This window comes from Thamnophis elegans, chromosome 2, assembly GCF_009769535.1.
Source record: "Thamnophis elegans isolate rThaEle1 chromosome 2, rThaEle1.pri, whole genome shotgun sequence".
NCBI lineage: Eukaryota > Metazoa > Chordata > Lepidosauria > Squamata > Colubridae > Thamnophis > Thamnophis elegans.
This window is the reverse complement of record NC_045542.1, coordinates 153,837,919-153,853,747: the sequence shown is the minus strand read 5'-3', so window position 1 is coordinate 153,853,747 and position 15,829 is coordinate 153,837,919. Positions and strand designations below refer to the sequence as shown.

General features: G+C 44.8%; 1 protein-coding gene across 1 annotated transcript in view; it reads right to left on the bottom strand.

The window, feature by feature from the left end:
- Positions 1-1,245: 1,245 nt before the first annotated feature.
- The window catches only part of PRRT1 (proline rich transmembrane protein 1), a 41,530-nt gene continuing 26,946 nt past the window's right edge, over positions 1,246-15,829 (bottom strand). Inside the window, exons 2-4 of the mRNA XM_032208533.1 lie at positions 14,909-15,321; positions 10,532-10,708; positions 1,246-5,850 (exon numbers count right to left, since the gene is read on the bottom strand). Coding sequence (XP_032064424.1) covers positions 5,674-5,850; positions 10,532-10,708; positions 14,909-15,321 — 767 coding nt within the window. The 3' untranslated portion in view covers positions 1,246-5,673. The remainder of the gene's footprint in view (positions 5,851-10,531; positions 10,709-14,908; positions 15,322-15,829) is intronic.

The following is a 15,829-nucleotide window of genomic DNA, read 5'->3' as shown; positions in this document are numbered from 1 at the left end:
TGTAAAAAATGGTCGTAAGTCACTTTTTCCAGTGGTGTTTTAACTGAATGGTCACTAAATGAAATATTGTAAGTTGAGGACCACCTGTATATCACAGAATATCACACACAGGCTTGCTATGTAAGTATGAAATTGGCTCTTTAGCGTTCCAGTTCCTCTTAATTTTAAAATTAGCGCATCTTTAACCCTAATGAGAAATAAGTGAGTTGCAACTAATGGAGGAAGAATGGAGTTATTTTCCTAACTAGAGGCAACCCCCATGGCGCCCTCCGTCCTCACCTGCAGCCTTACTGCAGCGCAATGGCTTTGCTTTCAATGTGCACAAGACAGGAAGCATGAGGAGGCCTGCAAAAATCCAAAGGTGGGAAACTGAGTATTGTATTTTTCGGACTATAAGACACACCGGTGTATAAGATGCACCAAGATTTCAAAGAGGTAAGTAAGAAAAAAAATTTTTGTCCTCCCTAGCCCCCAGGACTCTGCAGTCTTCAGCAAAAATGCCCCAATTTGTGCGAAAAATGGGTGGAAAATGGGCCATTTTTTGCCAAAACGGGGGCGTTTTTGCCTTCCCCCAGCCTTGCTGAAGCCTTCGAAGTGCTTCTGGAGGCTGGGGAAAGGCAAAAATGCCTCCGTTTTGTGTGACAGAGCTTCAGGAGTCCAAAAATGGCTGTATTTGGTATATAAGACACACCATTTCCACCCTTTGGGGAGTGGGGGGAAGGGGGTGTCTTATACTGTAGTTTTTTCTCTTCCCAGCCAGAAACCACAATCCTGATTGTGTGATTTTCCATCTACTTTGCTTAGCAGCAGACTTGTCAGTCCCAATTAGGGTCATTAAGTCAGGACTACCTGTGTTTATACAATGGAACTGAATTCTGGAATGGACAACATGAAGCTGTCAGGCTTCCAAGTAACACCCCCAATGAAAGAGGACTCCGAGGCTTGTCAAAGTTCCATTTTATTAGAGATGTCATATTGACACATCTGGGAAAACCCGAATCCGAAAGCTTCCAGGTTTTTCCCCACCCAAGTAAAAGTTCAAATCCCTACCCAGCAATCCGTCACAATCCGTCCAATCAGGCACCATCCAAAATTGGCAATATCGCTCAGTAACCTCATGGCAGCTGCAGGGCAAGATGTCCTTGACTCTCTGAGAAAAGAATGTTATTTTCACTATACATCACCCACACTCCATATAATCCCTCCTCCCATTTTCCCACAGTAGAAAATGTGGCAGGCCTGAAGGCCCAAATGTAAAAGATGGCTTCCAGGCCTGACAGAAGGTGGATTGTCAGATACATCCCTGAGATGACAAAGCTGTATCTCGGAAGGAAGGAAGGCCTTTCAGAAGGACTTTTTACCATGCAAAGGCAAGGAAGGAGCACTGAATGAACTGCCTCGTTACAAGTGGAGATATGACAGGCAGGGTCTGATTGCTGTAAAACACGGGTGTCAAACTCAAATTCATTGAGGGCCGTATCAGGGCTGTGGTTGACGCTGGGCAGGCGTGGTCAGCTGGGTGGTCGGCTTGACACCACTCCCTAAACTGCCGACATGTTTCCTCTTTGCACTGGCAAAGAGCCACACTGACCCAATGTTTCCTCTTCATATTGGGTAGACTGGGGAGAAGCGAAGCAGACTGGCCCCTTACATTTTCCAGGATGGCTCTGCGGGCCAGATCTGACCACATCAGATGCGTCCTTGAGTTTGACACCCCTGCTCTAGAACCAATGAAACATATATAATGAAAAATACAAAATAGCCAGAGCTGCTGGACCTTTTAAAAAATGAGCCTAATCTGGCAAGGCTTTTGTCAAACCATTGGAAGTTAAGTCAGGGAAGACCGATGACATTTCCTCTATTCCTTCTTTATACAACTCAGGCTCAAAGCTTTACGTACACTATGTGGTGACTCTGGGTTCACGCTGGACGAGTACAAAGGAGGAATTTTATGGGAGACTTTGTACAGAAGCCACAGTCCTCAAAGTATTCGCCCTTATTTTAATGCAGAGGTGTGGGTTTTTTCCCCAGACAAATTTCTCACTGTTTTCAGTTGTGAAGATTAGCAAGAAAACACATTGCTTTGATAAAAAATCACAGGAAGAGCAGATAAGGCTTAAAGGTTTGATGGGGATTTGGGCATCTCCCAGTTAGATAGATTGGACTAAATTACTTACTTTTTAAAAACAAATTGGCCCATTAGAGCAGGGGGTCACCAACCTTTCGGACCGCAGGAACCACTAAATTCATAATCCCATGGTTCCCTTGTATGAATTAGTGACTGAAGGATGGGGTCTTTCAGGCACTCAGCTTGGCCACTTGTTAGCGGAGAGAAGCGCCCAGGATCAACTCTAGGTTTGCTGTCCATTGCAGCTGGGAATCTCAAATACAGCCAAGAATGAATGTTTTTCTTGTAGCCAGCCCAGGCGTTAGATCGGCCCCCTGCAAACTCTGTCTTTCAAGGATCCTGGACAAAGTTTCAAGCACTGTTCACTGAAGCGCCTGGAGTTACTAAACAGGCAGCTAAGTAAGTGCCTGAAGGACCACATCCCATCAATGAGTGAGATTAATTGCTTCAGCGGGCCGTATCCGACCCAGGGACCATAGTTTGAGGATCCCTGATTTAGTGTGATATAAAAAAATGCAAAGATTTATCTGCGGACCACCCAAATTTTCTCATTTACCACCAGTTAGTGATCACTGTACTAGAGCACAATCTTCATGCCATTTGAAGGAGAAGGAAAGAGATGCTATTTTGAAAACTGGCATCTTGGAAACAAAAGTAGTAAACCGTATGCACATTTATATACCATAGGCAGAAATTTGGAAGTGGTACTCGCAAGGCGAGGAAGGAATATGAATATTGCAGAATCCTTATTTTTTTAAAAAACAAAAACCTTGCAGGTGTGACACTCAGCTGGAGATTCTGCTGTGGTGGAGGAAAGCCAAAATCTCCCACCCCTCTTGCTATTATTATAGGTTTCTCTCCTTGCTTTTCTAGGGCTGTCACATGCCCAGCGATCGCTTTAAATCCATATCCCTTTTTTGCTGTTTCTAAGCAACCATCTCCTAAGAGACTGCAGAATTTGGGGATTGTAAACCAATGGGGGGGGGGGAAGGAGGTGAGAAACGATTGACCGGGGTGAGAGAAAGGCTATCGAACCTTCCACTTGTAAATACAATTACATCAGATGCAGGGAATCAATCAAATGTCTTTATTAACAGAGATTCTGTAACCATGTCACTTGCAAACAGAGATAAGAGTATAGAGTCCAACATCCAAAGAGGTGGGGGGGGGAGGGGGAATGAATAGGAAGTTCATATGATAACGAGATTTGGCACAGATTGGAGAGAACAGGAGGCCTTAAAAATACAAAGGAATGCAAAAAAAAATTCTGTAGGGAAGCCTCCCCATGCCTGAAACGCACCGTGTTGCGTGCCCATTAAACCAGCCAATCGATTTTGGCCGATGCAACTTAGAAACGATCTACTTTATTAATCAGAACAAGGCGTGGTGTCAAGTCTCAATTGTCTCATGTCCATTTGTTAAATTAAAGGAGCTCTTTCTGTAAATTGTTCTCCCTTGTTTATATCAAACTACTTGCATGTAAATAAACTAGCACCTCAAAAGGAACAGTATTTTCGTCTTTCTTCTATGCTAATTTACTACCTGCAGTGTCATTCATAGAAAAAAGTATTCAAAAATATCACTTATCAATATCATTCACTTCCAGGCGGAAATAAGGTAAAAGATTCTCTCACTGTTTCCAGTGGCATCAATTTGCATGTCCCAAAAGTGATGGATTACATATCATTGTTTGATTACAGAACATAGGTGTGGGTTGCAATTTTGAGTATTTTTCCCAAATCCCTCCTGATGAAAAACTAGTTGGTACTAATAGCCAGAATAGCTCACTCCTTCTCTTGGCTTGCTACAGCGAGTCCTCAAGTTATGACCGTAATGGACCCTACTCATGGCCATAAAGCAGATCAGTCACATGACCAATTCAATTTTTTTTTGTAAGCCGTAAGTGGAGGACTATCTCTATTAGGCTGTTCTGTGGATCACATATTTTTTTTAAAAGTAAGCCTGAGGTAGGTTAGGGTGATTGATGATCAGACAAGTAAGTGTGGTAAGCCAAATAAGGGTCTAAACTTTGTCTAAATCTGGTTGCCTAACATGTTACCTTGGCGCTACTTGCTGATTAATATTTAAAAGCCGGGGACCAAAAATATATTATTCTCACTTCTTTTGATCTGTAAGAGTGTAGTCCATCCTATTGTCTCATCACCACGTTTAGAGTAGGCCTTACTCTTATTTAGCATATGATGCTATAAAAGCATCTAATCCGGAACCCTTCTCTAGATTTTCTTCTAGGTTGGATATTACCTGGTCCTGGAAATGGCCCCACTGGACACCCCCATTTATTAATGGACACTTGGATCTTTTGCTGCCTCTTTCATCCTCCAGTTACTTTACATCTCCTCCCCCATTTCTGTCTTCTTGATCAGCTAGATCTTGCTATGTTTTCTGCCATCATTGTGCTGGCTGCTATCGAAGTATTGATACTATCAAATAATTGTCTGGTAGTTCTTATTAAGTCCCTTTAGTTACCTTTCTTTCTTTCGTGGTTGGAAGTTTACTGTAATGTGCCTTGCCTAATTGACCCTGGATATCAGCCAGTAGCAAAAGAGTTGGCTCTCTGAGTAAAAGTCACTGAAAGGCAACAAAACTCTCTAAGCCCCTCTGTTAAGAAAATGGCGAGGATAAAACGTAAAAATGTGGATTGCAGAGCGTGGAGACAGATGGGATGAAATCAAACTTAAGTACAGAGTTTGTGGTTTTTTTTAAAAAAAACAACAACTTTCAGAGTCTTCTCCAAGGAAGAAATGTTAGAACCCTGGTGCAAAATGAAAGGTATAAAAAGAGTGATGCTAAGCCCTGCAAAAAAGAACTTAAAAAAAAACAACAGGCTGTGGATTATACTTTGCATGCTTACCGAATGCAACATTGCTAAACAGCGTATGAAAATATATGCCTTCCTAATTACGGACGGTGATTTGTTTCACTTGGCTTGAAAGCAACGGTTCCTTTCTCGCCTCAGATAAAACGGGGAGATAGCCGATCAGGCTCTCCAAAAATACTGGGTGCCTCTAGCTATTGCAAAAATGGAGAAAGGGAAGCAGCCGATGAAAAGAATGATGGGGGCAGAGAGACAGGGCTTTATCCAAGACTGCGCTGGCACCCCGGTCCATACAAGGGCAGCACTAGGCATGCAAACACAGCGGGAGGAAGATGGTTACTTCTTGGTCACAGAAGGCGGAGCCTACTCCTCAGGAAGGAAGGAAGCAAGCAACGTATTCTGGGAAAGGAATGGACGGAGGACAAGCAACTTTGCTAGGAGCCTTAGCTTTATGGAGCACGTCTGAATGGCATCACCTGGAAGTCATTTTGCTGAGTCGGTACGGCTAGCAAGGCCAACAACAGCCAAGGACGATGGGAGTGGGCGGAGAGTGGGTGGAGAAGGGTTGCCAAGCATTTCGAGTGTCGTCGGCAAGGGCGAAGACAGGGGAGAAGGAGGGGAGGCGGTTGCCAAGGACCATCCCTGCGGGCGGCTGTTGCCAGGGCGGTTGTGACCAGTTGTCAGGGTGCAGGAGTAGGCCGAAGACAGGCTAGGGGTCCCAGTCGTTGTCATGGTGCTGAGCGGCAATGATGATCACCACTGTAAGGATGGTGCACAGGACCATGGCGGCGATGCCCACCGCCAGGCTGATGAAGGAGAAGTTGCGGGCCTCCCGGGAGGCAATTTCAGCCGATACGATGTCGCCGCGGGCAACTGCAGTCCGCACCTGGCGGAGAGAACAAAGAGCGTGGGAACAGGAGGAGAACCCAGGTGCTCCAGCTGCAAAGCACGTTGGGCACATGGCACAATAGACGCCTCCCCATTCACAGTATCTTAACCCATTCTTCAACAAATGGAAAAAGCTAATGTGCAAAAGATGAAGAATCATTTATAGACGGCAGGGAGGGGAATATGCTCTTCTGTGCCTTCCTCTGAGACTCCCCTCTTACATGAATCAATTTTTATCTGTTTTATTTATTTATTTTTATAAATAACTCAAGGCAGCGAACACAACTAATACTCCTTCCGCCTCCTATTTTCTCCACAACGACAAAAAATCTGTGAGGTGGACTGGGCTGAGAGAGGATGATGGGGGCCCAAACTCACCCAGCTGGCTTTCATGCCTAAAGCAGGACTAGAACTCACAATCTCCCGGTTCTAGCCTGGTGCTTTAAACCACTACAGCAACTGGTGCAGGGGTGGGTTTCAGGCGGTTCGCGGTGGTTCCCGCGAACCGGTTGGTCGGCGAACCCGGAAGTAAGTAACTTCCGGGAACGCCGAAGGGTCCACCCGCCCGCGTTTCTTACCCGGTTTTGACGAGTTCTGCGCTTCCACGCATGCGCAGGACGCATACAGCTCCTGCGCGATCCTCCAGGAGCAGCTGGAGCATCGCACAGATGCTAGTACGCATGCGTGCACTGCGCACGTGCACGAGGACGCCGCTGGCCCCGTTCCAACCGAACCGGTTGGAACGGGGCGAGAAACCCACCCCTGAACTGGTGTATTAATCTCACTTCATCACAGGAATGAATCTTCCTCTCTGGAAATTCTTGCTACCATTTTAGTTTTCCTTGTGAGGAAGATTGTGAGGGAGGAGGACAGTTTCCTGGCTGTTTACCTACTCTTCACTTTAGCAGCCTACAGGGAGTCCTCAACTTAGGAATGGAACTCAAAATTTATTTTGCTAGGTGACACAGCTGTTAAGCGAATTTTGCCCCATTTTATGCCCTTTCTTGCCACAGTCCTTAAGTGAATCACTGCAGCTATTAATTTAGTATACAGTTCCTAAGTGGATCTGGCTTCCCCATTGACTTTCCTTGTCAGAAGGTCGTCAAAGCGGAGCAGGTGACCCTGGGACAGTAGTGCAATCGTCATAAATATGAGTCTGTTGCCAAGCATCCAAATTTTGGTCACATAATGCTGCAACGGTCGTAAGTGTGAAAAATGTTCTTCACTTTTCAGCAATGTCACTTTTTTCAGTGATGTCACTTTGAATGGTCACTAAATGAACTGCTGTAATTTGAGGACTACATGTACATAACCCATCCTCCTTTTTTTTTCCCCCCTACCCCAAACTTGCAAAGCAGTCTTTCTCAGCCATGGTGAGGTAAAAGAGTTGTGACTTCAACTCCCAGAATTCCCCAGCTGGCATGAGGATTCGGGGGATTCTGGGAGTTGAAGTCCACACATCTTCACGGTGACAAGATTGAGAAAGAAAGAGATGATTGTAAAATATGTTCAGCTGAAAGAGAAGGAGCAAAATGTGGGTTTCTCTACTCCAGCACCAACACTTTCGTCACTGAGGATGAGGAGGAACTGGCCCAAAACCCCTCATGGAAGTTTGATGGCTCTCCCCATTTCTAATCCAGCACCTTCATCTTTTTTCAGCTTCAGGTCTGGGAGAAAAGAACTGGCTAAAATCCCCATTGAAATCCAAGTTGAACTAGAAACTGTGTCTTCTCAATCTTAGGCCTTCACCACTTCCTCACACAGTTGTATGAAAGTGTCTCTGGTCATATGGGAAGCCTTGAACTTTCTCCTACGGCCTCTCAGTTCTCTGCCTTTGATAGGAGAATCATGTTTGTGGTGTTCAATGGACGAGTAGCTACAGATAATCCTCGACTTACAACGGCACTGAAAAAAGTGACTTAGGGCCATTTCCCCACACACTTACAATCACTCCAGCATCCCCATGGTACCGTGATCAAAATTCAGATGCTTGGCAACTGGTTTGTATTTATGACGGTTGCCATGTCCCAGGGTCACGTGATCTGTTTTTGCAAGATTCTGACAAGCAAAGTCAATGGGGAAGCCAGATTCAGAAAACAGAATAACAGAGTTGGAAGGGACCTTGGAGGTCTTCTAGTCCAACCCCCTTGCTTAGGCAGGAAACCCTACACCACTTCAGACAAATGGATATCCAACATCTTCTTAAAAACTTCCAGTGTTGGAACATTCACAACTTCTGGAGGCAAATTGCTCCACTGATTAATAGTTCTGTCAGGAAATTTCTCCATAGTTCTAAGTTGCTTCTCTCCTTGATTAGTTTCCACCCATTGCTTCTTGTCCTGCCCTCAGGTGCTTTGGAGAATAGCTTGACTCCCTCTTTTTTGTGGCAGTCCCTGGAACATGTCACCCCTAGTCCTTCTTTTCATTAAATTAGACATACCTGCAGCCATTCACTTAACGATCGTGTCACTAACTTAACAACTGCAGCGATTCACTTAACCACTGCCACAGGAAAGGTCGCAAAATGGGGCAAAATTCAGGGACCAATTTTGTCTCGCCTAACAACAGAAATCCGGGGCTCAATTGTAGTGGTAAGTCGAGGACTACCTGCATTTAAGGACTGCATATTTAAGAGGGCAGCCTAAACCAGACTGCCATTTGCTGGCGCCCTTTGAAATCATTTTTCTTTTCCACTCCTGCATTCATCTGACACTCAAGTGCATTTTCTTAGTATTACCATCTTTTCACTTCTCCATGTCCTCTTGAGTAAATGTTCTCGGCGGCTGTCAAGCACCTGTTTGACATGTTACTCATCCTTTGGGCAGACAAAGCAGTGAATGCAACGCTTCAGATACGAGGCGGGCACGTCATGGCCTTCTACTGTGACAAAATGGTTGCCTGGGTCCTCAAAGCCCTGGATTATTTTCAGAACGAAGCCGCCTGACTATACAAAATGTGTACAGTACTGTACATGTGTGGGAGGTGAGAACTGCCAGCCAGACGTGAACAGGGAGTGCACGCGGCATATGTTCAATCCATTTCCTTCTCTGTGCTGTAGTTTCTTTCCATCTCGTGACGCTTCTAGATCTGGAAAGGGGGCTCCCTACTCCAGAAGGATTTCCTCAAACACTTCGGTACTTTATCGGTGCTTGGCAACAATGATGCTTGGATCCCAGTGCAGCTGCAGTGCAGTATTATTTAGGTTGCAGTCCTGCTCACTACACCCATCATCACAGGTGAGTCCACACAGCTATGGGACCAAAGCCTCAGTCCATATTAGTGTTTCTCAACCTTAGCCAGAATATGATGCATGGACTTCAACTCCCAGAATTCCCTAGTCAGTGTTCTGGCTGAGGAATTCTGGGAGTGGAAGTCCATGCATCATAATGTGGCTAAGATTTAAAAAACCACAGTGGTCCAGGTGTTTGCAATGTAGAACATCCCGTAAAGCAGCAAACCTGATTAGGGTCATAGCTGGTTTCCATCCCTCTTTTTTAGGTCATCTAGAACCTTAAGATTGGGCCAACAAAACAAAATCAAGTGTTTTAAGTTGATCACATAATCAGCTTACGGGATCAACTTGTGTCCTCTCCATTGGTGATGTAAAAAAATTGCAAGTCCCCTCCGCTCAAACGAGTGGAGCTTCGCGTGCGAGCACGACTAGAGCTTCACACACACACTTGCCCACCATTCTCACAAGTGGAGCTTTGCGCGTGCATTCACTTTCCCATTGCTCACGCCTCCCAGTTTGAAAGAGGCTATAGCCTGGTAGTGAGCTGCAGCCCAGTGGTTGCCGACCCCTGATTTGTAGTATAGATAGAAAAAAATCTTGCTCTTCAATTTGGATATTAGCTCTGATATTCATCCAACAAGACCAACTATCAAAAACAAAAAAGATGTAGCTTGCAGAATCCCCATTACATTCCCTCTGATGTCCTACACCACGGGTGTCAAACTTGCGTCATCACAGCGGTGACACGTGACGTATCGTGACTTTTAGAGCCGAGGTGGCGCAGTGGGTAGAGTGCAGTACTGCAGGCCACTTCAGCTGACTGCTAGTTCAGCAGTTCAGCGGTTCAAATCTCACTGGCTCAGGGTTGACTCAGCCTTCCATCCTTCTGAGGTGGGTAAAATGAGGACCCGGATTGTTGTTGGGGGCAATATGCTGACTCTGTAAACCGCTTAGAGAGGGCTGAAAGCCCTATGAAGCGGTATATAAGTCTAACTGCTATTGCTATTGCTATTGCTTTTCCCCTTTGCTAAACCAGGCGGGGGGCAGGGCCAGAATGTGATGCATCCAGCCCATGGGCCATGAGTTTGACACCTGTCCTAGACAATGCGCATCCTGAAAAGCAAACAGCCTTGAATGTTGAATAAATACAGTTGTTGCACTCGGAAACCCATCTCCTGTAACCCACTTGCTGGATTGAGGCATACACCCAGAGGTGACATTCAGCAGGTTCTGACCAGTTCTGGAGAACCAGTAGCGGACATTTTGAGGAGTTCAGAGAACCGGTAAATATCACCTCTGACTGGCCCCGCTCCCATCTATTCTCTGCCTCCCGAGTCCCAGCTGATTGGAAGGAAATTGGGATTTTGCAGTATCCTTCCCCTGCCACACCCAAGCCATGCCCACCAAGCCACACTCACAGAATCGGTAGTAACCTGCACTCACTCACCTGCACAGCCTTGATGATAGCAATGATCCCTGTGGGCCAGAAGCAGCATATGGTGGTGAGGACAGCGATGGGAAGATAATCATGTGGTGGGCGCCGGGGTTCCAAGATGGGAATGCCAGACGTCATTTGTGTTGGGGAGAGAGCTGGTGGAGGAGGCGGGTTGGCCTGAGAGTAGGGCTGGAAACAACAATCGAAAAGCTGAAGAAACCATTCATTCATTCATTCAACTTAATATCGAGGAAAACAATTTCCAGCACTATCAAGTAGAAGAATACTTTATGGAATGCACCACTTGAAGGTGCAATCTTGAGTGTTTGCACACCCACCCAAAATAGCTCAGTGGTAGATTCTGCAGGGAAAAGATTGCACCTTCCAATTCTGATATTTCTAAGGTGGAGAAAGATATTAGAAAACAAATGCTAATAAAATATATCGGGCTCAACTCTTTCAATCTTGGCCTCTGAATGACATAGCAAAATGGGAGGTGCATAGCTAGGACTGTGAGGGAGAAATTGGAAGGAAGACCATACTGAAGAAAGTAAAATACCAAAGGAATCAAGAGAAGAAGGATAAACTCCTAGAGTTTTTACAAACAATGAATGGAACAAAAAAAAGGAACAATGGGTGGAAACTAATCAAGGAGAGAAGCAACCTAAAACTCGGGAGAAATTTCCTGACAGTGAGAATTAATCAGTGGAACAACCTGCCTCCTGAAGTTGTGAATGCTCCAACACTGGAAGCTTTTAAGAAGATGTTGGATAACCATTTTGTCTGAAGTGGTGTAGGGTTTCCTGCCTAAGCAGGGGGTTGGACTAGAAAACCTCCAAGATCCCTTCCAACTCTGCTATTCTGTTCTGTTCTGTCCTATTCCTATTCTATTCTATTGAAAAAGAACCCAAGTGGTACTTTGCCGCTAACGGGGAGACACTCCCTCGCCTTCTAAAATTCTGATCAATGAAAGGCAAGCAAATGAGTGGCATTTTAAGTATTAGTAGTACAAATCGTCCATCCACTTTCCAGTGCAATCCAGCTGCCTGCGTTTATTCCCTGGCTGTCTGGCAAGGCCTCGGTGGCTCCCCCACCCGTCCCTCCTCCCATTCCTGACTGTGGGCCTGATAAAGAAGACAAATTAGCTGTTCTTTTAAGGAAGCTTGTCTGCCCTGCATACAAAAAAGACAAAACACCACCTCCAAAGAGCACATAATTAATATGTGTCAGGAGCGTTACAAAGGCCCTAGTCGCATAAAGGAGATTTAACATGGTTTTGTTCTTATTAGGGTAGATGGATGCTCAGATGCCCTTCTCCTAAACTGCACCAAGAGGAGGGGATGAAAAGCTGGATTTGGTGCTTGCCAAACAACCCCCAGCCTACACACTGCCTATGTCCACATGTTGTTTTAGCTGTAAGTCTGTCCTTCCTTCCTTCCTTCCTTTCTTTCTTTCTCTCCCTCTTTCTTTCCTTCTTTCTTTCTTTCCTTCTTTTCTTCCTTCCTTCCTTCCTTTCTCTTTCTTTCCTTCTTTTCTTCCTTTCTCTTTCTTATTTCCTTCCTTCCTTCCAGATGGATTCACATCTTGTACACAGGCTGTTTGACTTAGCAGGATGTCTGCATCCAGCCGCAGGGGTTTCCAAATGAAACAGTAGCTTAGGGTTTAATGTTGTGCATCAAACAAGTCACTTTTAATTATAGAACAAGGAAGATGGTTGAAAGAAACAATGGCTTGGCAAATTATAGTTCCTTTAAGCTAAAGTTAGTAAGAGGGTAAGGATGTTTCTCTAAACTACAGTTGCTGCGTTTTAGAGGATGTTTGTCTTTTATTAATCAAATTGCTGTGAAATATAGAAATCATATTGTTTATGGTTGTTACATACATGCCCAAAAATGGAAAGAAGACAAAATGGAAACTAATCAAGGAGAGAAGCAACCTAGAACCAAGGAGACATTTCCTGACAGTGAGAACAATTAATCAGTGGAATAAATTGCCTCTAGAAATTGTAAATGCTCCAACGCTGGAAGTTTTTAAGAAGAGATTGGACAACCATTTCTCTGAAATGGTAGATGTTTTCCTGCTTGAGCAAGGGGTTGGACTAGAAGATCTCCAAGGTCCCTTCCAACTTTCTTATTCTGCACTCACATTGAAAGAATGGATTTTGAAACTAACGAAGCTAGCCAAGATAGCAAAACTGATTGCTTTGCTTAGAGACAATAATTGGATTAAATTTCTTGTGACTTGAAGACCATAGTTTGATTTCTTAGACAAATAAGGAGAAAAATCATATTTTGACATTTCAGAATTTGAAGATTAGTTTGGATTGGATTAGAGTAATATTATAGCTTTTTAAACGTAAGGTTATTTATATTTAATGATTTAATGCCTGTTAGATTAAAGTTAAGCAAATAACATGTTAATATTGGCATTTTAGAATGCCGATTCTTAGGATTTTAGGATTATTAGCTATTTAAATTTAGGGAGAGGTTGCTGTACGGTTATTTTCTTTGGCATAAAAGAACATCGGAGGTCATTTTTCTTATAAATGTGTTTGCTGCATTTTTTTTTCTCCTGTCACTTTAAATTTGTATGGCTATTCCCTTTCCTTTCTCCCTGTCCTTCCTAATAAAGGCATAGGATCACCAGAGTGATAGCTCAATGAATCATAGTTCTCATTACTTCTGCACTAACTCGTATCTGCAGGATAAAGAGGCAGTCCTTAACTTGAAACCATTCATTTAACAACTTTTCAAGGTTACAAAGGCATTAAAAAGGGTCACTTATAACAAGTCCCCACAACAATTTGCAACAATTGCAGCATCTTCAGTGTCACATAATCAAAATTCAGGGACTTGGCAACTGGCACATAGAGGTAGTCCTCGACTTATGTTTAGTGACCATTCGAAATGACAACAGCTCTGACTTAAGACCATTGCAGCATCCTCATGGTCACGCAATCAAAATTCACATACTTGGCAATTGATTCATATTTATGAGGTGTCACCTGATCCCCTTTTGCGACCTTCGGACAAGCAGAGTCAGTAGGGAAGCCCGATTCATTCAACAACCGTGTCATTAAGTTAAGAACTGCAGTGATTCGCTTAACAACTGTGGCAGGAAAAGTTGTAAAATGGGGCGAGACTCACTTAACAAATAGCAATAGCAATAGCAGTTAGACTTATATACCGCTTCATAGGACTTTCAGCCCTCTCTAAGCGGTTTACAGAGTCAGCATATCGCCCCCACAGTCTGGGTCCTCATTTCACCCACCTCGGAAGGATGGAAGGCTGAGTCAATCTTGAGCCGGTGAGATTAGAACCGCTGAACTGCAGATAACAGTCAGCTGAAGTGGCCTGCAGTACTGCACCCTAACCACTGCGCCACCTCGGCTCTAAATGTCTCGCTTAGCAACAGAAGTTTGGGTCTCCATTATGGTCGTAAGTCAAGGACTACCTGAATTTACAAAAACTGCAGTGTCCTGGCTCCCGACAAGCAAAGCCAATGCAGGAAGCCAGGTTCACCTAATGACCACATGATTCACTTAGCAACTGCAGTGATTTGCTTAACGATTATAAAATCAGACACAACTCGCTTAACAACCACCTTGCTTAGCAATGGAAATCCTGATCCCAATTGTGGTCTTAAGTCAAGGACTATAAGAAAGTCCCAAGTTAATACAGGTAGTCCTCGGCCTACAACCACAATTGAGCCCAAAATTTCCATTGCTAATTGAGGCATTTGTTAAGTGGGTTTTGTCCCATTTTACAACCTTTCTTGCCACCATTGTTAAGTGAACCATTGTAGTGATTAAGTTAGTAATACAGCTGTTAAGTGAATCTGGCTTCTCCATTGACTTTGCTTGTCCAAAGGTTGCAAAAGGGGATCGTGTGACCTTGGGACACAGCAACGGACATAAGTACGAACCAGTTGCCAAGCACCTGAATTTTGATCATATGATCATAGGGATGATGAGTGGTGCAGTGGCCTAGAGGTGGAGCTCTCACCTCACACTCTGGAGGCTATGGGTTCAGTCCTAAGTAGAGGCAGATATTTATCTTTCTGGACATAATGAGTATATATCTGCTGAACAAAACTCCACACTGGCAACAGGAAAGGCATCTGGCCATTAAAAAAGACTCCATTCAGTTGCCCAGACTCCACCCCACAAAGGGATTATGGGGCTGTTAAATGAAGATGATGATGATCCTAGGGATGATGCAAACATTGCAAGTATGAAAAATGGTCATAAGTCACTTTTTTCAGTGCCGTTGTAACTTCGAACTGTCACTAAATGAACTGTTGTATGTCAAGGACTACCTATAAGAAAGTCCCAAACGAATGCAACCCCCAAGAACTTCTCCAGTTACCCAGCTGACCATGAATACTCACCGCCCCTACAGGGTAGACCGGCACATATGCCGTACAAGGCTGTAGCTGAACTGGATACCCTGGGTGCATGTAGCCTCCGATGGGAAGGGTCCCGACAGGCGGATGCGTCTGCACTACGTAGCCCTGGGCAGCTCCGTTGAACTGTGTTTCCTGCATATAGGGGTCAGGGGGGAGGCGGGGGAGGGTGGCAGAATGGTGGCGGGGCGGGCGCGGGAGAGTGGCTGATGTTGGGGGAGGCCTGGGGACAGAAGCAGCCCCTCCCAGCCGGGGCAAAGTGGCTGTTCCCGAATGCACGACAGTAGCAGAGGAATCGCTGTATCCTGGGATGGGGGCATCCTGGGGAGGTGGAGGAGGAGGTTGCAGGGGAGTGTTGTAGGGTGGGGGAGAGGTGTGTGGGGCGGAATCAGGAAGTCCTGAAGGGATGGGGAGGGAAAAGAGAGAAAGGAGTAGTGATTAAAGTATGCAGTGTGCCAGGAATCCACATTGCATATCGGACATTGATACAATCGAACGGGTCCAGAGGTATTTCACAAGAAGAGTCCTCCACTCCTCTGCTCACAACAGAATCCTTTATGCCACCAAGCTCAAAAATTTGGGCTTGGACAACCTTGAACTGCGCCACCTGTGGTCTGACTTAAGCATAGTACACAAAATTGTCTGCTACAACGTCCTACCTGTCAATGACTACTTCAGTTTCAATAATATACGGGCAAACAATAGATACAAACTCAAGCTCGATTGCAGAAAATACGACTTCAGCAATAGAGTGGCCAACGCCTGGAATGCTCTACCTGACTCTGTTGTTACAATCTCAAACCCCCACAGCTTCAACCTCAAATTGTCTAATGTGGACCTCATCTCATTTCTAAGAGGTCTGTAAAAGGGGGTATGCATAAGTGCACCAGCATGCCTACTGTCTCT